At 41.3% G+C, this 22,701-nt stretch overlaps 2 protein-coding genes across 2 annotated transcripts in view; one reads left to right on the top strand and one right to left on the bottom strand.

The window, feature by feature from the left end:
• Positions 1 to 2,229: 2,229 nt before the first annotated feature.
• Positions 2,230 to 6,735, top strand: LOC309415488 (guanine nucleotide-binding protein G(I)/G(S)/G(O) subunit gamma-10; the record flags this gene model as incomplete). Its single annotated transcript, XM_082013026.1, has 2 exons — positions 2,230 to 2,889; positions 6,610 to 6,735. The coding sequence occupies exons 1-2, from the start codon at positions 2,809 to 2,811 to the stop codon at positions 6,733 to 6,735; spliced, it is 207 nt and encodes a 68-aa protein (XP_081869152.1). The 5' UTR covers positions 2,230 to 2,808.
• A 6,705-nt stretch (positions 6,736 to 13,440) lies between these two features.
• The window catches only part of SHOC1 (shortage in chiasmata 1), a gene marked incomplete at its 3' end in the record, with an annotated part of 53,417 nt that continues 44,156 nt past the window's right edge, over positions 13,441 to 22,701 (bottom strand). Inside the window, exons 20-26 of the mRNA XM_082013339.1 lie at positions 21,871 to 21,992; positions 20,814 to 20,907; positions 19,667 to 19,798; positions 18,156 to 18,305; positions 16,728 to 16,878; positions 15,931 to 16,488; positions 13,441 to 13,541 (exon numbers count right to left, since the gene is read on the bottom strand). Coding sequence (XP_081869465.1) covers positions 13,441 to 13,541; positions 15,931 to 16,488; positions 16,728 to 16,878; positions 18,156 to 18,305; positions 19,667 to 19,798; positions 20,814 to 20,907; positions 21,871 to 21,992 — 1,308 coding nt within the window. The remainder of the gene's footprint in view (positions 13,542 to 15,930; positions 16,489 to 16,727; positions 16,879 to 18,155; positions 18,306 to 19,666; positions 19,799 to 20,813; positions 20,908 to 21,870; positions 21,993 to 22,701) is intronic.

Below are 22,701 nucleotides of genomic sequence, written 5' to 3' on the forward strand. Positions count from 1 at the left end.
CCTCAGAAGTGTTTCTGCTGAAAATAGTGCTAGGTTAGCTGGCTTCTGAGAAGGTTGGTTCTCGGGGAGAAACTTTTGAAATTGCTACTCTGCCAAAGCCCATAATAGTTTTAAAAAGCTTATTGATTAATTTTTTGAGCAAGATGTTTCTGATTCTGCAAAGGTGACCTGTCCTCATTCTTTGAGGAAGAGTTGCTGTTCTCTCTGCCTCCCTTGCTAGGTTTAACTTTCACTAGTTCTTGGAATGTCATCTCATTTTTCTGTTTAAAATAATGCATATTCAAAAGCATGTTCAGAGTATTATGCTAAATGGCTAACTTCTGTATGCATTAGGAAAATTGAAGAGGAACTGCTAGGTTTGTCCTTCATCTGTGCTGCATGTAGCATAGCTATAAGTTTAATTCATTCTGTATTTAATGGCAAATTAAAATGTAAAACCTGTTACAGAAGTTATCTAGAATAACCTGCGCCTGCCTTCATGAAGTACTGTTAGGGACACGGTGGTGGTGTGGTGGGGACACTGCAAAGATCTTCATGACTTGAGAGACCTTCACAATACACAAAGTGTATTGCTGCTTTGTCCCCCAAAACACCATTGGCCTGCAAGAGCAGAAGGGGGAAGATTAAGTTGCTGTGATAGAAGCAAAGGGAATAACAGTATGCACAAGTAAAATGGTGTTGATTATTAGGTAAGACAGTTGGATCTGAAAAAGGACCAGGCAAGTGCCAGGGGATCTAAACCTGTGGCCACGCTTCCACAGGCTAACAGCTCTTCTGCTCTTGCCCTTGTGTGGTGTTTCGCTCCCTTTTCCCTCCTGAGCCAAGCATTTGGGTTGTACAAATAAGCAGCCGAAACACAGATCTGTTTTCCCTTTTTGCCTAGCTTTGTTCTATCAAGGTTAATTTCCTGACCTGATGCCTCAGCAGGAAGTGGATGCAATGGAGGGGCGGTCTGTGGGGAGGACAGAACTGTCTTTCAGGGGCAACGGTGTCTTGTCTCTGTGCACCTCCAGCCTGACAGTGAGTGAGTGGGGAAGGGAAAGTCAGCAGGTATGGTACAGCCTGCTGGAAATGAGCTGCTCTGCAGGCTGGATACAGAGTCGCTTCTTTTCTCAACATGTAGCCCTTTGAAAATAACCAGACGCGAGCATAAATTCATGGTCTGCGGCAAAAATTTGCTGGGCAGTGGCACTGCAGTCACATCTCTATGATGCAGGGTAGAAAAAAACAGTGTGTCTTTACACAGCTGTCAGCATTGCAGTGGCACATCATCAGCTGAGGCTGCTGAGTGTCTCTAGCCTAACATCTCATTGTAGTTCTAAGTGATGTCTGCCTTTTGGGCACAAATTTTCAGGCCCTATTTTATGTTCAAGTCAAGTTGACAAAACAACTATTAAAAAAACCAACAGGAATGAGACTACCGAGAGTTAGACTACTAAACCTAGTAAAGCCAGCATATATTGAGATGACTTCAGAGCAAGGGCCTTGCATGAACAGGTATTGCTGGTCCTGGGAAGCCGTGAGATCTTTGTGTGAAAAGGTATTCAGAGCCAGGGCCTCTCATGTTCAGCATGACTCTTTTCCATGACAGTGCTGAGGCTTTGTCTGAGGCTCAAGCATAGAATCACAGACTGGTTTAGGTTGGGAGGGACCTTTTAACGCCATCTAGTCCAACCCCCCTGCAATGAGCTGGGACATCTTCAACCAGATCAGGTTGCTCAGAGCCCCATCCAACCTGACCTGGAATGTTTCCAGGGATGAGGCATCTACCACCTTTGTGGGCAACCTGTGCCAGGGTTTCACCACCCTCACAGGGAAAAATTTCTTCCTTAGAGCTAGTCTGAAGATGCCCTCTTTTAGTGTAAAACCATTACCCCTTGTCCTATCACAACATGTCCATGGATGGTTGTCCCTATGTTCAGGGCCATTGTTTGAGGCTATGAGGTTCATCCTGACAGCTTTTTAATGGGCCAGCAAACTCTGATGGCTGGCAAATGCCTGCCAAAAACTTAAGCGACTTACTTATGGTCACTGGTGAAACAGTGGTGAACACTGCAAGCGGGTACAGCCACGCTGGCAGCCACTGCCAGGCAGTTTCAGCGTAACAGCTACCTGTGGGCAGAGTGGGCTTTTTGCTACATCTTTGCAGGATGTTTAGAACTCCCTTTCCTTTTCCCCCCCCCCTTCTTTCTTTCCCCCCCCTGCTTTCCCCCTTTTTCTTTTTTTCCCTCCCTTTTTTCCTCCCCTCCTTTTTCCCCTTTTCCCTTTTTTCTCCCCTTTTCCCTTTTGTTTTTTTCCCCCTTTTTTCCCTTTTCCCTTCCCCCTTTTTAATTTTTTTCTCCCTTTTTCCCTTCCCCCCTTTTTTCCCCTTTCTTTTTTTAATCCTTTTTTCCCTCCTTTTCTCCGCCTTTCCCCCTTTTCACTCTTTTTCCCCCCTCTCTCCCTTTTTCTCCCTTTTTCTTCTCTTCCCCCCGCCCCGTTCTTTCCTTTCGTGTCGTTTCTTCCCGCCCTCTCCCAACCCCAGGGCTTCCCGCCGCCGCCGCGGCCGAGCCCCGGCCCGGGTGAAGCCCCGCAGGGCGGTGGCGCCGGGACTGGGGCGGCACCGCGGGGGCTGGGGGCGGTCCCGAGTCCTCCCCGGGGCGGCTCCGCGACGGCGGCGGCGGGGACCGCGCCCCACCCCGCCGAACCCAGACCCGCCGAACCCAGCGCAGCCCAGTAGAGTCCAGCCCCGCCGAGCCGAGCCCAGCGCAGCGGAGCCGAGCCCCGCCGAGCCGAGCCCAGCCCCGCCGCCCCCTCCGCGGCCTGGGGATGGCGTCGGGCGGCAGCCTGAGCACGATGCAGCGGCTGGTGGAGCAGCTGAAACTGGAGGCGGCCGTGGAGAGGATAAAGGCGAGCCCGGGGCGGGGGTGCCGGGGCGGGGGTCGCGGGGTGGCTGGCGGGGGTCGCCGCTCCGGGCGCGGCGCGGGAGGCGGCCGCTCCTCGCCAGGCGGGGGGACGGGTCGTGCGCCTGCCCAGGGGGGAAGGAGCCGTGACAAAGGCGGCGGCAGCGCCGCACGAGCCAGCACGATAATCGCGATCGCTGCCTCGGGGCGGAGGCCGCTGGCCTCCCGCGCCTCGCAGCGCTGCGGGGGCTTGCGGGGGCTTGCGGGGGCGGCGGGGCGGCCTCCCCCGCCGAGGCGCTTGGGCCGAGCCGGCGATTTTCCACGCGTGCATGAACCCTCTGCTGCTTCTTGCCCATCTCCAGACAAAGACCGGCTAGCGGGGCGGCCCTGTTTTCTGACAGCTCCTGGCGTTTGGTTTCGGCTTTGGGGGATTTTTTTTTTTAAAATTTTTTTTTTTCCTCTCCTCTGTCAGCCCACATTCACGCATGCGGACCTGTCCAAGCCAGCTCTTGGTTCCCAGCAGGTGGAGGGGGGTGTGTGTGTCCACAACTGCTTTGTGAAAATGACGCACAAAATCTAGCGTGAGCTGTGAAGTGATGAATCGTAGTCACAGAATGGTTGGGTTTGGAAGGGACCTTCAAAGGCCATCTAGTCCAACCCCCTGCAGTGAGCAGGGACGTCTTCAACCAGATCAGGTTGCTCAGAGCCCCGTCCAACCTGACCTGGGATGTTTCCAGGGATGGGGCATCCTCCACCTCTTGGTCAAATTAATTTCTACCCTGCATTGTCCTCTTCCCTCATCGTCTCCATGCATTCGCCATTTTTCTCTGGACTGTCACAGAACACCACCTTCCTCAGTCTAACAACGGTGCTAGTACATTGAGCTGCAGGAATTAACATCGAGCTGCTAATTGATTTAAAAATAATTCAAAATACTTTTTCTCAGTATTCCTGTCCTGGGCTGTTGAAAATTTGAAGCGTGCATTGCAAGGTGAAACCACTATGGCTTTTGGACATCATCCTGATCAATTCATTAATGTTACTAAATTTTATTAGCAAATACTGAGTCAGCTGATGTTTGATTCACTAAAGGCAACTGTAGTTTACCACCACAGTGATCCGTCGGCACCTGTGAGAAACGGCATGATGCAGAGTAGAAACACAGGCTTTTGTGGCAAGAGGCGTATCTTCTAACAGAGAAATGACTGACCAAACGTGTGTTGCACCAGCAACATCCTCGATCTCTGTTCCTGCTCGTTTTGAGGCATATACTCCCTCCGTGCTTTTTTTTTTTTTTCCTGGGAAGGGAGCGGGGCATGAAAAAATGCAGTTTGTAGTTTATTTGGGGTTACTTTGTGGTGGTAACATATTCTGGAGCTGGACTTCTCAAGGCAACGTATTTATTAAGGGTTTTCTTGTCCTCCAGGGAGGCTTGGCCTTGCCGAGACCTCAGTCTCATCTTTCTTGCAGCATTGTGCACAGCAGTCTCTTTCCAGGTCTGCTGTTTTAGGAACCTGTTCATGTCTTTTTTACAAGTGGAATGATGCATGATTAAAAATGTATTTAATAAAAAGCATCATCTGAGTTTCTTGACATGTGGTGTAAAAACAGTGAGGAATATTCGGCTGGTGAAAAACTACTTGGATCAGTTTTAGCAGACACTGAGATAGGAGAAAAACATTGTTTTGGATACTTTGAATAGACAATGTGTTCTCAGACGGAAGCTGTATGTGAAAGGATTTTTAAAAATACTTCCCATATTACCAAGTTCCAATGGTGATTTTGTTTACCCTGCCAGCTGAAAAAGCAGACAGGAACAATATTTTCAGAAAGAGGAAACGAAGTAGGAAAGAAGTACCCACACACATCTTGCACGCAGGAGGCTGCCACAGGGAGCATGTCTGTCCTGTGATGAAATACAGCAGAAACCCATGTCCCTTCTGTGTGAACGGGAGGAGTGAAGAATGTTATAGGGGCATAGGTAGGGCTGAGAGTAGACACAGAACCACAGAATCACAGAATCATTAAGGTTGGAAAAGACCTTTAAGATCATCAAGTCCAACCATCAACCCAACACTACCATGCCCACTAAACCATATCGTGAAGCGCTACGTCCACATGTTTTTGAACACCTCCAGTGACGGTGACTCCACCATCTCCCTGGGCAGCCTAGAACAACAGTCTGCCGCTGTATGAATTATTCTCATGCAGGTGCCAAAAATCAGGTTTGTATCCTTCCAGGAGCACCAGGATATACATAGCTCAGTGCGAGCTGCAGATTTTGGTGGCGAAGTGCAAGGAGACACAATGAGGAACTGTGCAGTTAGTCCTGAATGGCTCTCTGCTCGTTTTCCCAGGAAAAACCTTGGCCTGAACAGTGGCAAGTGCCACCTCTGCCTGATAGCTGCGTGGCACATAGTCAGGTCCCAGCAGGGGGTTGGCACCATGGTGGAGGCAAGGGTGCTAATGCTGCAGGGAGATCCAAGGGGGGAGAGACTTCTGCAGCCTCCAGAGAGAGGTTCTCCTCAAGGAAGGAAGGAGTGACAAAGCCCACTGACTAACTGGGATCCTTGCTGTGGATGCTTCTCCCTGTACTCTGCTTGAGAGAACTGGGAGAGTGTGGGAAAATGCTTCTCTTAACAACCCCCTGAATTGCTGACAACTGCTGGGTAAATTTGGGCGGCTACCAGGATGAGCGTCCTGGAGGAGAGCTGGGAGGTGGTGAAGAGGACAGCAGCGAAATAGCAAACGAAAGCCTGCACTGGGCCAGATTTCCCACCCACTTCCAGGTGCTGTTAGGTGGGATGGCCCAGAACCAAATCCCATCAGGGCTTCTGGGTGGCCTCTTCAGTCAGGAGGCTGAGAAGCATGGATGGTCCTTCTGGCTACTGTCTCGTCCCTCTGCTGGCTACGCTGCAAAGATGTGTAGGAAGAAAAAAACAGTATTTCAGGAGTCCTGTAATGAAGGCAGAGGTGAGGTCAGAGGGGAACTTGTATTCCCACCAATGGTCAGTACTTCCTTTTATAAAAAATGTAGCAGACAGCATGTATTTTGACAGTTCCCTGCAGCGTGTCTGAGAAATCGGGAATTCCCCTACGTTTTCCTTCAAAAATACAGGACTGACCTGCCGTCCAGAGAGAGCAGGGGAGTTCAGTGCTAGAGGTGTTGTGCTTTTGGGTTCATGGGCTTGTTCTGCAGCTCTGAACTGTCCCTCTTTGCGGCCCAGAGTGTGGATTTGAAGCTCTGGCTTCATTGCCAGGGGAAGGTGGCAGTTTGGACTTAAAAATTTGTTCATCCTCATCTTTTTGCTTTCACTACTTGTTACCCTCTGTGTTGCTTAACAGTTTGGAAATGAAAATCCTTTCTGTAAATTATCTGAGGATGTAAGAGTTCAAATACAGTCCTGAAAACAGTACAGTAGGTTGGAAAACAGTGTGGTCATGGCCCTGTGCCTCATTTTAATGAGGACAAATTCCATCACACTTGCATCTTGGTCCTCTACACTACTCTGGCTCATCACTGGTGTGGTATTTCACACGTGTTTCAGCACAACTTTTTAAATGTGTGTCTGTGCTGGTTTACTTGGGTGTTTTAGAATCCAAGAGCTGACTTGGCTGCTCTCCAGCTCTGTTTGATAATGGTTCTTCAAGAGGAAATGCCTAATAGATGCTTGTGAATGAGTTAGTTTCCTCTCTGGATTTGTTTTTCTTTTTTTCCTTTACACAGGTCTCTCAGGCAGCTGCAGAGCTCCAGCAGTACTGTATGCAAAATGCCTGCAAAGATGCCCTGCTTGTTGGGGTTCCTGCAGGGAGCAATCCCTTTCGAGAACCCCGATCCTGTGCTCTACTCTGAAATCAGGTAATAAAGTCACAGATACCACGACAACAACTCTGATTTGAAACTCAAGCCCTAGGAGGGGCGAGGGCATATGGTGATAGTTGTTTGAATGTCGCATTCTTGGTAGCGAAGTGTTCATCACTTCTCTGCTGGCTCCACAAATTGTTTTCTGTTTCTTTTAGGTCTGGCAATTGAAGCATGTCTCTTTCTTACAGCTCTTTCTAGAGGTGTTTTGTTTATGAGTTGGTTTTTTTTGGTTGGTTCATTTTTGTGTTTGAGCAGCTCTAGGGTCATTAGCAGCATCCAAAATAATAAAAACTGTCTGTGACACACAGTGGTGTTACGACACAGCCAGATGTAAAAAGCGGTCAGTTATCCAGCTTCAAGAAGTAAGACAAAGCTGTGGCAGTTGCATGCGTTTTCATGACTAGCTCACAGCTTAAGCGAGAGCTTTGTTAAAATACATTTTGTCTTCAACGTCACATGGCAGTTTGTTTGTCTGTGTCTGTCCTTCGGCTCTTTCTGTTGTTGGTACAGCACCAAAAGCGGTGGAAGCAGAGAGGAGCCCTTCGTAACCTTTTTTCAGGTCTAAAGGATGGGATATTCCTTCAACATTGCCTCGGTGCGCTGCGTTGCTTGTACCTGTGCAACACCTGCAGGGTGGGTGGGTGACTGTCCGGAGTTCACAAATCTCAGGGATCTGGTTCTGTGATTCCCACTCTTGTCTCTCCCCTCTGCCACACAGATACCAGTGATTGCAGCAGGAGGAAGAAAAACCATGTGTGCTAGTAGTCTTGGGCAGGATCACACCGTAACTTTTGTTGGAAAATCTTATTTCTTCTGCATGACAAAGAAACGTGGAAGTAGGATGTTCAGAAGGGATTACTCTTCTTTAAAAGAAAAAAAAATAGTTCCTTCTAAAGAGCTGGAAAAAATACAGAGAGAGGAGGAACTACTGAATTCTGCTCTTTCTTTGAGAGTGCTGTCAAAGTGAAAATGAATGTTTTCTTTAAGTGCAGAATTTAAACTAGAACATAAAGTACTTGTAAAATTTCCCCCTTCCTGCTGCCAGGGCTCCTGAGCTTGCAGTTGTCGTTGTGCCCCATCAATAGTGTGGTTTTTATTGTTGCTACATAGGCTTGGCAAAACAGGATTGAACCTGAAGAGAGAGAATAAGTGATGCTCTTCTGGAAAAACTTTGCAGGGTGAAAGCACACACATTTAATTAAAATTAATTTAATTAAAATTAAGAATTTCTCAATTTAGGTGCTACCCTTCATTCTTCCGGCAAATAAGATAAAATTGATAGTGATGTTGCATGTGTTGTTCTGTTACTGAAGCAGCCTTTCTGCCTTTTTTTGTGTGTGTGTGTATATTTCTTGGATTCACATTTAATTGCATCATCCAGAGAGGATACAAAATATTTTCTGAAGTTTGAGTTTGGTTGTTAATTTATGATACTTTTAGAAATGCATAGCTCAGCCCAAGATGTCATTTAGTCATCTTTTGCTGATCAGTTACCTACTTTATTATTATTACTTAGTTATGTTAGGATCATAAAAAATGAGAGCAAAGTTGAAAAGCCTATTAAAAAATTTTACAATATTCAAGGATGCCAACATTCAACAAAGGAAAGTGGTTATGCAGTTTTTCTCAGTGCAAAGAAGCTTTTGTGTTATAATTTCTAAGAGAAGTGTACCAACTTAAGAAGAATTACCAGCATGTAATGAACCTTTTTTTCCTCTTATAGGGAAGGTCGTCGGAGAGTTGCCTTCAAGCATGACATGAATAACAACTGCCTTTCCTTCACAAGAAGAGTCTCTCTCTGTGTCCGAACTTTTGTGTGGCTAAAACCATGTCCTAGATATTTATCTGTCTGTTCTTGTATATCCGTACTTCACTACCTTTTGCTGATGTTCTTAAAGGTTTTTAATGTAACTCCTGCTCTTTTCATAATCCTCACCACAGTCATGACACTATGCTACCTATACAAATATTACTTGAGAAGTTTACATTTTAGAAAAGAAAAATACATGGATTTTTACCAAATTACTTACTTCTATCTTGGTAAACTGTTACACTGGAATGATAGTAAAAACTATTTGTTTTTTTCCAAAATAAACTATCTGAAAAGTGAATTGTTAACATATGAAACTAGATGCTGTTAGTACTGAAGTAATGTTCTCAGGCGGAATTTTGCTTCCATTAGCAAGACCCAGAACCAACTACAATTTTTTTTCAAGTGCATCTAAGTTCATAAATGACAGATATTAGAAACTGCCAGACACAATGTGTAGAACAGGCTTGATTCCTAAGGCATGTTTCTTACAAGAATTCTAATCTGTAATACTTCTTCTAAATGTATTTGCAAAGGTACTGCTGTGGTGGAATTTCCTTGACATGTTTAAAATGTGACTAAGCAGACACTAAAAATCCATGAACACCCAAAGACAGTTGCATGCATAATTGTCAAGGTTTGCAATACAAAAAACTTACTAAAATATGCTTGGTCATTTGCCTTCAGGTTTTTATAGAGCACTTTTACAAGGACAAATAACTTTTTTATTAGGTTTTTAATTTTGTCTACTTTCTGTTGTTTGTATTAATCTTTTAGAAGTTTGGAAATAAAACTCCTTTCCCTACTGGCTTTGAACTCGCTGTTTAGTTGTAAGAAAGAGCAGATATTGTAAGGAAGAGGATACTTTGATTTTGCAGTTGGAGGGGAGGCCTCAAGCTATTTGGCTTTTTGGGAAGAGAAGGTTGCTGTTGGTTTTTTAGAAAATGTGTCTTATTAGTAGAAAAATGCGATTTACATCTATTTGCCATTTTTTGTGGTAAATAGTAACAATGTTACCAGGCTCATTTACACATTTTGAAACTGTAAGGAAGAAGATTGCGATCCGAGTATTAATTTTTCATTAATTTTAACTAAAGTGGGGCAATGAGTGTCCTCGAGGCAGTTCGGTCTTTGTTGAAAGATTTTCATGCTTTGCTGTACTGCAGGAAGACACTGAAATAAGAGTCATAATACTGCCAATATGTATTGTGCCTCTAAATGCAGAAGAGGACATCCTTCCTTAAGAGCTTTTCTTTGCTCTGGCTTCCTTTCATTGTAGGCTATTCGAAGATGGCAGGTTTTCTTTTAGTAGTCGACACGTGCACACACTGCGGAAGTCTAGAGGAAGCCGGGTTATTCTTGCTTGCACAGCGGTTATCAGAGGCTCAGGCGGAGGTCAAAATGCTCAAGTTGGGGAGGGAGAGGGGTGACAGTTGGCATCAAATGCCTTTGAACAGCCGGCATCTGGCTGCTGGCCACTCCCTCCCAGGCAAAGCTCTTCGTATTTACCTCCCACCGTAAAGCCTCCCGCCCCTGGCCCCCCTGCCACGTACCCTTTCCTGCTTAGCGTCCTCGCTTGGAGCTGGGTTCTGGAGTGGCTGCTGAGCTGGCATAAGGACCTGCCAAATGACGGCGTGCAGGGGAGAGCAGCCGCTGCTAGCCAGGCCAGGCCGCTGCCATTGTCTGTTGGCTGCCCTGCACCACTCCATCTGGTACCTGGAGCACCACGGTCAAGGCATGTCAGAGGAGCAGCAGCACTGTGGAGCGTGCTGCAAGTCTTGACTGCATCCACATCTTGCACCAGCAGCGGACAGAAAGACCTGTGAAGCGGTTGTGAGGTGGCTGGCGAGCGCTCCACCCCAGTGCACTGTGAGCAGGGGGGTTATTCTGCAGTCCCAAGGCAGGAAGACGCGGATTCCACACTCAGGGAGGAGTGTGCCTGCCGCACCCCTTTGCTCTCAGGGCAGCCTGCAGCTGTGCTGCGGGGTACAAGCAGGGAGAGGGGTGACAGCAATGCCACCTCTGCCCTCCCCGGGCACGGTCTGTGACAGGGGCCAGAACGAGCTCCAGAGCAGGGCTGGTTGGCCTTGAGGCTCTCAGGCTCCTGTGGGGAGTCAGTTTATGAAGTGTGCCACTGCTGGTTATTTTGTGTTGGCTAAATGGAGCAGCCTGCATCTTAGCAGCTCAGCTTTTGCAGGTCCCCTTTTTGGAGGTAACCAAGGAACCTGACAAATGAGCCCGGGCAGCCATCTGCTTCTGCAGGCAGCAGAGCAGGGTGTCTCTTACCTGCCCAGCCAACAAGATGCCGTCTCGTCTCCAGCTGCAGGTGTACCTGGGTTTGCAGTCCTTCGCTGAATGCCAGCATGGCTTAGGCAGGGACAAGCATTGCCTGTTGCTGCCCCTGCTCTAACAGGCGTAATCTGCAGCAGGGTGGACAACAGTGGACAGCAATATCTTAGCTGCCTTCACCAAAGACCATCCAAGAGGGCTGTCTGCTGAGGTCTCAACTCTCCACACACTGCTTAGAGGCCTTCATACCAGTCCCACAGCAGCAGGTCCCACAGGGCGCCCACCAAAAAGCAAATGAAGCGAGCGTGCACATCTGGACGCCAAGTGCCTCACATCAGCCACAAGGCCCCTTTCCTCGCCGTCACCTCTCACAGTCCATCAGCAGGGCGCTTCTCCATCTACAGCTGCCACTGGCCTGGTCACTCAGCAGTTTACAGATTTGATCAAAGAAGTGAGTGTCCCTACCTGCTGATGGAGGACTGGGGATTAGTTTTTGTATTGCATCTTTTTCTCCGAGGATTCTTGGCTTCCTAATTCTTCCTAGTTATAGATGATTTAGGAGGGGGAAAAAAAAAAAGGTGCATCTTTATAGTGCAATAGTAATTTTCCTCCACATTAAAGAGGTCGGAAGAGAGGGGAGAATGTCACGTGATAAATTTGTCCATGTGTACAAATCAGTGAGATACTGAGTGCCATAAACAAATCCAGTAAAAAACAACTGGTCATTGCAAACCCTTTCCATTATATTCCACTACATTGCCAGTAACTAACTGTACACTGACATTTTTTCTACCTAATGGAAACTTAATGCAGACAGCGCTTGAATTTTCTTTTATGTATTTAACATAGGCAAGATGCCTCTGTTTTCCAAGTGATCTATAGGTTATCTGAGCTAGTCTTCCATGACTGTTCATATGAAAGTTCTAGTGTCAGCCTTTGCCAGCGGGAGAGGAGGACATAAATACGTAACCTGGCAGAGGAAGCTGTAATTTTCTCCACTCTGGTCATCTGTGACTGAGACTTTGTAGAGCTGCACTCTTAAAAGAACAGATTCCTGGGCCTGGCAATTTGGGACACAGTTCTGAAAAACAAAGCCAAACCCATGATGCAAAGAGATGGAAAACGGTTAGGTCAAGTGACCACAAAAATGGGCTAGAAATAGTAAGCAAACCGCAATTTTTATTTCAGTCTTTCTTTTATTCTGGGCAAGATAGGGAAACGCTGGCTTGTTTGCAATTCTGCTAGAAGACTTTTTATGTTACACTTGAAAGGTGTTTTCTAAAGTCTTGCAAACCATTTGGGTACAAATAATTTGGGGATATTACTATGAACTAAAATTGCTATTACTGCTGTCATCATAGACTTTAGGAATCCTCAGCTAAAACTCGGCACTCCATTTTCTCTGAGAAAGCAAAGCTTTCTCCCCTAAGTGCTGGTTTTATTTATCCAAATAGTGAATATGGGCTTAAAGAAGGTTCAATATCAATAAAGTATTTTACTGCAAGCATAAACTTGGGAGTTTTTTCTTTTTTTTTCCTTTCTGTTATTGCATCAAACTTAAAAAGATTTGTGAGCTTGAAAACTGAATCATCTCAGCTGAAGGCCACTGAACAGACACTGACATTCTGAAGCTGGCAGGCGTGCCCTATGCAAACCGTGTATGCATTCCTGCAGCAGTATGGAGTTACTGTCTACCGCTGCTCCCACACAACTTCCCAGTTTCATTGCCAAATCTTTTGATAGAATGTGAGAGTGCAGGTACTATTCTATCCTCTCTCTTCTGTAGCTTGCAATTGAGATGTCTTTTTTTTTTTTTTTTAAATCTCTTACCCCTTCCAGCTGTAGCCTACATACAGTAACTGACACTGCCTCCCAGATGGCTCTCATCTCCCTACTTGTCAATGCACTGTAGTAGGCTGAAGAATGTGGATGCCAACAAATGACCTCCAACAGATTATGCAGAGAGCTAGGGTCACAGCTTAATTCTCTGAATCAAATCTATTAGAATCCTAAATTTCAATATATCTTTCACATGTTGTCCATAAAACAAATAGGTTGCTTATGTAGCTTGATTATTATTAAAAGCAGTTCAGGAACTCATCAGAAGGCTTCTAAAGGAGCTGTCAGAAAGAAAGAAGTGGAGCTGAGTCCAAGGGACAAATAGGAGAGGTCACAGCTGCAAGTGCAAGAAAGCTCTATGAAAACTTTATGAGCAGCCTTGAGATTCTGGCAGATCTAGTCCATATTTAAATTTGGAAAGCTGCCTGCTCAGGGAGCAAACATAGGTGCCTTGAAAAATCTATGAGCTTCAGTGTCTGATTTTTTTCGTTCATATTTTATTTTTTGTATAAAGAGTGATGAAGTACCTTTATATGGCCCATGAGAACAAACAGAGAAGCAGTAATTCTCCTGGTTCAAGCAACTAGTTTGTTAAGTAAAATTTTAAAAACACAGAAAAGAAACCTGAACTTAGTAAGGATATCCAAACCCTAATTTCTCTCTAAAAATGAACAAAGAAATGAATTTAAGCTATTTCACTTCAAAGAGCTTACGAATTTAAAAAAGTATGTGTAGGATGCAAATCTCCACTCTATTCAAAAGAATTTAAGACGTGTTTGTCCATCGCTTCTTCCAGGGACTCTTTCATATGTCAGTCTCCTTTTTTTGAACTCTGGTACTTCTGCAAATCCTAAATCTGGGAAAAATGTGGAAAGATAAATGTACGTATGATAAATGACAAATACAACACGTATGCAGACTTAACTATGTGTTTCTCAGAATAGTAACAGACTTTAGCTTTAGCCAGTATTCTTTGTATGAAAAGTATCGACTGCCATAAAAATAAATGTGTACACATTAATATTAACTATTACTTACTACTACTGACCAGTTTTATGCATATCATCCTGTAATAATAATACAGGACCTTATACAAAATAAATACATCAACTTGTACTATCCTTAATGCACTATGCCACAATAGTTCAGTAAAGGTTTTAATGCTTATTTCTAGTTCATTAATACTACACTATGCAGTTATTGTGAAAGTTAATTTTTTTTAACCAGAGACATGTTCATGTTTCTAAGTTTTTAAAAAAGTTATTTACATTCTTAAGATTCAAGTATTTTTACAATGAAATATTTGAGTAGTTGCTTATTCAAAATAAGTTACTGTAAGAAAATTCTAGTTAGTTTTCACAAAAAGTATCATCAGAAAACTTTAACACTGACCTAAGGATTTAATCTGTTCCAGTGGAAATACTGGTGCAGCATTTTACCATTAATTGCTTGTGTTAATAAAAGTTTGAGCTGAAGCCTGAAGAAATCCCTGAGGGTTCCAAATATGTCTTTTTAACTTGACTCTGTACATATTTCTTAAACTTGGGATTTCACATTTCTTGAATTTGGGACTTTAGAAGACTTTCACTGTATTAAGGTGTTTTTTTGCATTAGCGTGCACAACTATCTAGTATACTTCTTTTTCCCCTGGCTAATGAATAATAACATTAAATAAGCCTATTCTTCCAAAATATAAATGAAAAATCACTTTTCCTTTTTTGATTTGATTCAGATTTAAGTATACCTTTGCCCTCCTGGGCAAGAGTATTACAGAAAGCTTATCAGTCAGAGATCATAGTGTTTTCAGAATACTGTAAAAATGTGGTACCAGAAGAATCTGTCCTGATCTCTACTGAAACTACTGTATTTAAAATTATATACTATCAGTGCCAATTACAGGTTACCGAAATACTGTTAACTACCCAGCAATACTCCAGGTCTCAATTTTAATCCCAATGAAGAGGCAACAGGTCTGTTCAGAGTTTCTGCAAGAACATTTTAATTTACATAGGCTGACAATTAAAAGCAGTTCACCATATCCAATTAACTTTTCCTCTCTTTACTTCCATAATTGCCTTAAGCAGCCCATAAAACATAACGATATCAATTAGTTACTTGTGTGTTCATGAATGAGCCTGATCCAATTAGTGAAAGCATTTTAATGTTCTGGTGACCTTGCTGTACCATCAAGAGATTTAACAGGCAGCAACAGAGAAAACATAAATTAAATCATCTGTACTAGGAGTGAGGCACTTTATTTAAGAATTTCAACCTTGGATTTTCAAAGAATGTGGCACTTCACCTACAGGGAAGCAGCAAAATTAAAAAAATACTACAACGTATGATACAGCAATATTTAGGGACTAATGGGGGCTTAACAGGGACTAGTGATGCTTTCTTGCTTTTAAGACTCCATGGATACCTATTATGGCTTACCAAAAAAGGTCTCAAGCTAGCTATATTTGAGAAAGTAAAGCAGGGATAAGAAAACTACAAAAAAAGAGAAGCCTGAAGATTTTATGTAAGGACTGTAGACACCTTCAGGGTGAACAAAGTTTTGAAGTACACACTATACTATCCATCTGAAGAAATATGCTTTGGAATGATTTCAAGATGGAAAGTTTAGGTCTGGAGATGCTAGCTAAAAAAAAAATATTCCAAGAATAAGAGAGCTGTATGAAACAAACTTAGACAGTTGTCAGAGTGAAATTCTTACTCCATTAATGCCAACAGCAAAACACATTAGTGGTGTCTAAATTTCACTCTCTAAATTTAATGAACCTACTTTTTGTCCTTTAGAGAAAATACTTTCCAGTCTTTTCTACATGTTTTTGTCCAAAGTTGTGTTTACAAACTAATTTTTCCTATAACTCTTACAGTAATTCTGGCATGTTTATTATGTACATTTCAGGCACTGTCAAAGAGAGAAGAAGCTGATACTTACCATATTGGAGAACTGCACTTTTCAATATTTTACCAAGGAACAATAATGGCAGTAACACAGTTCTATTTATTTTTTTAAATATTCTTTATGCTCAAAACAGAAAATAAATGTTTAGGAACCTTTTATCACGGAAAAAATATATATGCAAGTGATTTTTTTAGTAAAGGAAATGTGCAACTGCTGTGTTGGATTGGATTTAACAATTATTTGAAGAAATTACAAAATCTAGTTTTACATAGACACCTGTTCCCAGCTGAGTTACAAACAGAATTTCAGCAAATTCTTCTTGTTTTGGACATACCTGTTCTATATTTCTCTTTTGTCCATAGGAATGGTGGACTTGGCTTTCTTTTTCTTTTAGATTCTCTACCTATTTGGTGGAAATTCAGACTTTGAAGCTCCTCTGGGTCAACAAAAAAATTAGAGAGAAAACCATCAGATGCAAATGAATCACATGGGCCTGTGGATGAAGAGTCATTCCATGGGGTCTGGTCAACCAGAAATTCTGGGCTCTTAAATGTTGTGTCTTTAAATTCTTCTAGAAAACACTTAGAGCTTTCCTGAGGTGCATAGTCACTGAAAGTTGCAAAGAAATCCTCCTTTTCAGAATTTTTGGAAGAATGATCAGAGCTGTAGTGTGTCCTGAAAGGCTGTGTTTGAACATGAAGAGAATTCGTACCATCTGGATGAGCAAAATCTTCACAGTCCTTTGGCACAGCAAAGAAGTTCTGCTTCCTTCTTGTAATTACTTCTGAAGAACACGATTTGTTTTGCATATAGCTTGGAAGATCAGAGTCAAAAAAAACCTGATGATGAGTCAATGGAGGAATTATGGCTTCAGAATACATGAGAGATGTTCCTAGTAGAGAAAAATGTGAATAATTCTTCTTGGAGAATGAAAAATTACCTTATTTTCCTACATTTTACAGAAAATCAAGATGCCATTGAGCGTTTCAATTGCTGCCTGTCTCCTCAGAAAAACTGACCTTTCCATGATTAGAAGATAAAGATTCTAATACACTCATATTTTCACTTGGTTTCAAGGAGACACATTTTCCTAGTAATTCAAGATATTACCTGTACTGTTTTGTGCCTTACCATGCAGCTCTAAAGACTGATGATTTTGATTATAATCTGGGTAGAATGTGTTGAAGTTATTTTGGTTTTCTGGGGATGATGCAGCTTTCACTTCTGTTTTTAGTGGAGCAGCAGCATTTAGTCTGTATGAAGATGTCATGTCACTAAAATGCTGAAAAAAAAAAAAGTATTTGAGGAGTGCTTACAGTACATGTCTACACTGTCAAATATGAAAAGTTAAACCAGTTGTTAGGATCCTAAGATGTATAATTTTTTGTTTACTGGAAAGAAAAAAAACCCTTACCAATACAGAAGGAGAGGCATGTACAGCAGACAACGTGCCACCTGTCTTAAATCTATAAACAGAGTAAGTAATAGCCTGTCTCTTGAAACACAGGAAACTCAATACCTTAATATACTTTATTCTCTTTCATTAGTCCAGGACTTAGGAAGTAGTGTCTGCAATGGATTGGTGCATATCATACATCATAGAAGAATTAAACTAATGAGAACTTTCTCTGTTCTTTAGTAAGTAAACATGGCTTTTCACATATGTAGTTACTACAATAACATGCACAAGTTGATATTCAGTGCCCAAATATCTGTTCACTTGCTCCTTCACCTTAAGTGAATGCTTCTGATGTGCAGTGGACACTTTAGTGAATGGAATTCATGGAAGGAAGCAAAGGAAGCAAAGGAAGCAAAGGAAGGAAAGGAAGGAAGGAAGGGAAAGAAAGGAAGGAAAGGAAGGAAAGGAAGGGAGGAAGGGAGGAAGGGAGGGAGGAAGGGAGGGAGGAAGGGAGGGGGGAAGGGAGGAAGGGAGGAAGGGAGGGAGGGAGGGAGGGAGGGAGGGAGGGAGGGAGGGAGGGAGGGAAGGAAGGAAGGAAGGAAGGAAGGAAGGAAGGAAGGAAGGAAGGAAGGAAGGAAGGAAGGAAGGAAGGAAGGAAGGAAGGAAGGAAGGAAGGAAGGAAGGAAGGAAGGAAGGAAGGAAGGAAGGAAGGAAGGAAGGAAGGAAGGAAGGAAGGAAGGAAGGAAGGAAGGAAGGAAGGAAGGAAGGAAGGAAGGAAGGAAGGAAGGAAGGAAGGAAGGAAGGAAGGAAGGAAGGAAGGAGTCCTGGAAATAGTTAATTGGCAAACATTTCTTATACGAGGGAAACATATAAGCTTGTATGCTGATACAATACTTGATACAATGAAGCTTGAAGAGAAGGCTGATCAAATTAGTATTTTTCCAGTTAAGGAAATGTTCTAATTATCTTTACACTAACATAATGTTGACTTGACAAAATCTGCTGAGAATTATCAGGCTCAATATTTTAGATATGAATAATATGCTTTAGCATATAATTTTAAAATTATACTAGTAAATGTGCATGTAGCATCAGATTAAAAAAGTGTATTAGGACAGTGCAAAAAGATTGATCTAATACATAAATTAATTTTGGCCAACCTTTAAAACTTTTTTTGGAACCTCTGGGAGAAGTTCCTGAAGTTGATCAAAGCTTGCAAGAAACATCCTGTTCAGTGAAGATCCCTTCTTTAACATAAACTGAGCAACCAGTGGGTTGATACACGGAAAAGTAAGCAGGCATTTCTCTGTCTGGAAATAGAAATTGTTTTGTTAAAAATCTTGTTGATATTTGACAAACTTTCTTTTCTCTTTTTTTTCTGTTTCTACAGAATGACATCCCTGTGAATAGGTCATACAGTATACCATTGAAATAGAGCTTTCAAACAGTGCACTTTTATAGCCCATTAAAACTTTTTTTTTTACTACAGGTGTAACAGTTTATCATTTTTGCAAAAGAGTAAGTTCTGCATATTAGTTTGGTAAAAAGTAAGCAAAGTCTAAAGACGTTTCTATTCTAAAGGATGAAACCAATGAACCATGTGAACTTGGTTTGAAAATACATTACCAGATTTACTGTTTATTCTCCATTTTAAAGACAATTTCTTAGGTCGAGATAAACTGACAAGGCTAGTTTTGTTTTACAGTTACATTTGTAAACAGCAATGAGACAGATGTCAAAAGCAGGAGTTGCTAGGGAGAGGCTGAATGTCACACAGAGGGCAGCAAGTTGAAAGCTGTAGTGTTTTAAGAATGTCAGCTTCCACTTCCTGACTTTCATAAAGTTCTGCACTGAACAGATACCAGGTTCTAATTCATTTAACAGAGACACAATACAATCAATCATTCCCCTAATTTTTTTACCAGTATCCTTAATCTCTAAATTGGAAAACCTATAATCCAATATCCTAGACTTGAAAGGCCATGCCAATACCTGCTTTAAAACACTTCTGAATTTTGCAAAAGCCAAAAAGGATCTCAGCTTTAGAGGAGTTCAAAGCTTCCACATAAAATGAACAAATCCATATGTTTAATTTGAAAGCCTTAATATACAAGTTAAAGAACATCATCTATTTGACTGAGATTGATGGACTTATTCCAGCATTTATTGTATATGTCCAATATCAGCTAATGCATAAGAAGTTAAAAAAATTTCTACTATCTTGTATTAAAGCAGTCTGTAAGCAATGCCATTGACTTCAGTAATGCATCAGCACTGATGAATTTGGCTTCCTGCCCAAGTGAACCATTGTATGTTTATCTTTTACAATTTGGATAGCTTTTTAAACTTAGTGCCTAGAACTGTAGAACTGTACACATTGGCCAGTGGATGTGGAGGATAAATTTCTCTACTGGTTAATTGTGAAAGCACGGGGAAAGTCTGAGTTGCACCTAATTGTGCTGGCAAGGATGACAGAAGTAATTTTTACACACATCTCTCTCTTTCTCCCCACCCTGTGTATACATATATATGCATGCATATAAAAATACGTGTGTGTATATGTATATATAATAATGCTTATTTTAAAAATGTATTTTAAGAGAACAACAAAAAAAGCCTAGAACTTTATGCAGGAAGAAAACAGTGTAATTTAATGGAAAGATAAGCAAACCTCAGATGGCAAGACAGAAAGCCAGGATTTGTCCAACCACTCATGAGGACTGATATTAGATGCTATCAAAATGTTGTCAGCAATCTGACGAATTACCAGTGCTGTCTCTTCAATCCCTGGTGTAAGAACTACCTAAAAGTGATACATAATATTTTTGGTTAAAACTTGTACTAGGGAATGTCTTAATGTGCTACAGAAGCTAAATGGTAAAAGTTGAAAGGTGACCCTGAACACAACAGCTGGTAATGTGGAGTAATTAAACCTGATCCATGCTTATCATGCAGAGGAACTCCAGCCTCTGACCACTAGCCTGGCCACAAATTACACTCATTATTTATGCAAATCCTGTGTAGGTGAAATTAGTTTATCTTACAGGTCTTTTATATGTGATCAAGTTTATGGGTTCATATCAGTGCCTAATGAAACAGGTAATTCTGAGATGCCTAATATAGCTTAAGAAGGTGTGTAACATCTTCAAGGCACCTGTAGTTTCCACACAAACTAAGATGCTGAGTACATGGAACGAAAAAAGCTTTGTCCTCTCTTTAACCTTCATTTAACAAGGTAAACGCAAAACAAATTTTAACACGTAAATAAGTAAAAAGTTGCCTGAAAAGATGTTACTTCATGTAAAAGAAATGTTACAGACATCAACTTTGTAAGCCAAATGAAACTTTTGCCTCATTTTTTAATGTTGATTATTCTAGATACTGCATTTTCTGATCTATAATAAAAAAGTAAATTTACCTTGCCATATTAAAAAAAAGCAAACTAGCTGACAGCAGAGAAAATTACACTCTCTTTTCTTCTATGACATTAGTAATGTAATATTAATCCGAAACTTCAAATTAAGACATAAGCAGGATTAATACACATTCTAATAATTTATAAAACTAAAGGTACAATCTCATTTCTTGACTCCTAGTCATAAAAACACTTCAGCTGCTATTTGAACCTGATTCAACTTGTACTGGAGTCAACACTGTCTTTTCACTGACTTCAGCAGCACTGAATTAAGATCCTCTCTCTTATTTTAGTAATTTTGAGCTATTTTATGTTTTTTGATGTAGAACGCATACTTGATTAAGCACTTCAGAAACATCATGCAGTGAAGATTAAACAGAAAAGTTGTTACCAAAAAAATTACCTTCACACCAAAGTCTTCTGACTCCTGTGTAAGTTCAATCAGAGTGGCATAAATTAAGACAAGGTTAAGCAGGGTATCTCCCCTGAGACTGTACCTATAAAACAGTTTCATTGGACCATTAATATTTAATATGCACATGTAATAATTCCAAAATGTTTATTGCATGTGTTAATAAAGATCTATTTAATTTCCTGGAATTCAGAACATTAGTACATTTTGAACATTAATATCTGTGAAAGGAAAACTAGGACACATTTAGTGACTAAGTGCTGAAGGATGCACTGTGAGGAAGAAAATGAAGTCAGCCCACAGCAAAGCAAGCCTGGCTTGAAGCAAAAGGACTGGATCAGGGTCAGTCACTGGAGAAAAATCAGAGAGAGGAAAGTTGATGCATGGAAAATTTACCATTTGCTCATAGAAAAAAATCTCACAATAGGTAATAAAGGAAAGTTTATGAACTACATCAACAAAAGCCGTGCTTCCACAGCAAGAGGAGAACTACTGATGGATTGAACGAACACTTGAAGAATGTCTCCCTGTTGCAAATGGATACACAGTGATGCTAACACAGTAATTCATAAGCATGTATTTGTAGGGCTTAATTTACTTCAAACAGTTATAAAGAATAATTCCAATGGTTAATATCCTTAGTCTTGTGAAATTTCTGGACCTGTTGATTTGAAATACATGTCAGTATTGCCTCAAATCCTGTGATTTTATAACAACTGTTTCTTTATCTCTTGTGCAAGACTAAAAAGATCCTAACACATAAAAAATATCTTTGCTAACTTTTTTGGGGGTCTCCAGTGATCTCTGTTACTTCTACCATTCCACTGTGTTTTTCAGTAGGAGCATGACAACACTGTAACTAAGTGAAAAGTCCGAAGACCACTAGAAATACGAGCCTTCAATATTCATATTGTTCTAAGAAAAATGTGTTGCTATAGAGAAATTCAAAGAACAAAGAGCGTTAGCTTGTTCTAATAAGCAGCTTCCTTTAGCAATAAGTTTGTTTTAAAGATACCAAGATAACTAAAGAATTTCAAAACTTACTTACTCTAAATTCAGTCTTTCTCTGGAATAAAAAACAATCCAACAGCATGTATATTGGAGTGATAATGCCATCAGCTTCGATATTACATTGTCACAGGATTTCTCGTAATGTAGTTCTTCCACACTCTACCATAAAATTAATATAAAAAGTAAAAACTAAATAAATATATTACCATGGTTGTCACAAGCTTTTAATGTGCATTGCTGTATTATGCAGATGTTAGATCAAATATAAATACAGCTAAATAATATAGGTATTAAAGACACATCTGGGAGTCAGAAAAACTATGTTATATTCCCAACTTTTATTTTGTTTGACCTTTAAAAAGCTGATTCACTGCTTCCTACTTCTTTCTCCCTCTTGTAAAAAAGAAACAGTGCTACTAACTTTTTCAGATGTTCCTAAGATTTTTGAGACCCTTAATAATGCAAAATACTGCTATAAACCTCTGAAGCACTTGCTTAACCTATACAAATCATATTATACCCAGACAGAATATATAAAATACAACATCACTAATTGCAGTAGCATTTGCTGTGGCATGTAGGAAAGTCTATTTGTGCTGTGCTTGCAACACTAATTGATTATTTTATTCCTTATCTATCTTTCAGTAGCAGTTCTTCTACCTGTAAAGTCATCTGTCTTGCTGCATACCAGCAGAATGCTACTGTCTAAACTATTACTTTTTATCAAAAGGAGGACAAATTATTCCCTAGACTAATTCAGATAACTATCTGAAATAGGAGGAATTAACATGCACAGTGGTAAGAGAATATTGTCACAGATACATTTAATTGTTTATTACAATATTCCTTTATACAACCCTATTTTCAT

This window comes from Phaethon aethereus (genome assembly GCF_964289735.1).
Source record: "Phaethon aethereus genome assembly, chromosome: Z".
NCBI classification, from domain to species: domain Eukaryota; kingdom Metazoa; phylum Chordata; class Aves; order Phaethontiformes; family Phaethontidae; genus Phaethon; species Phaethon aethereus.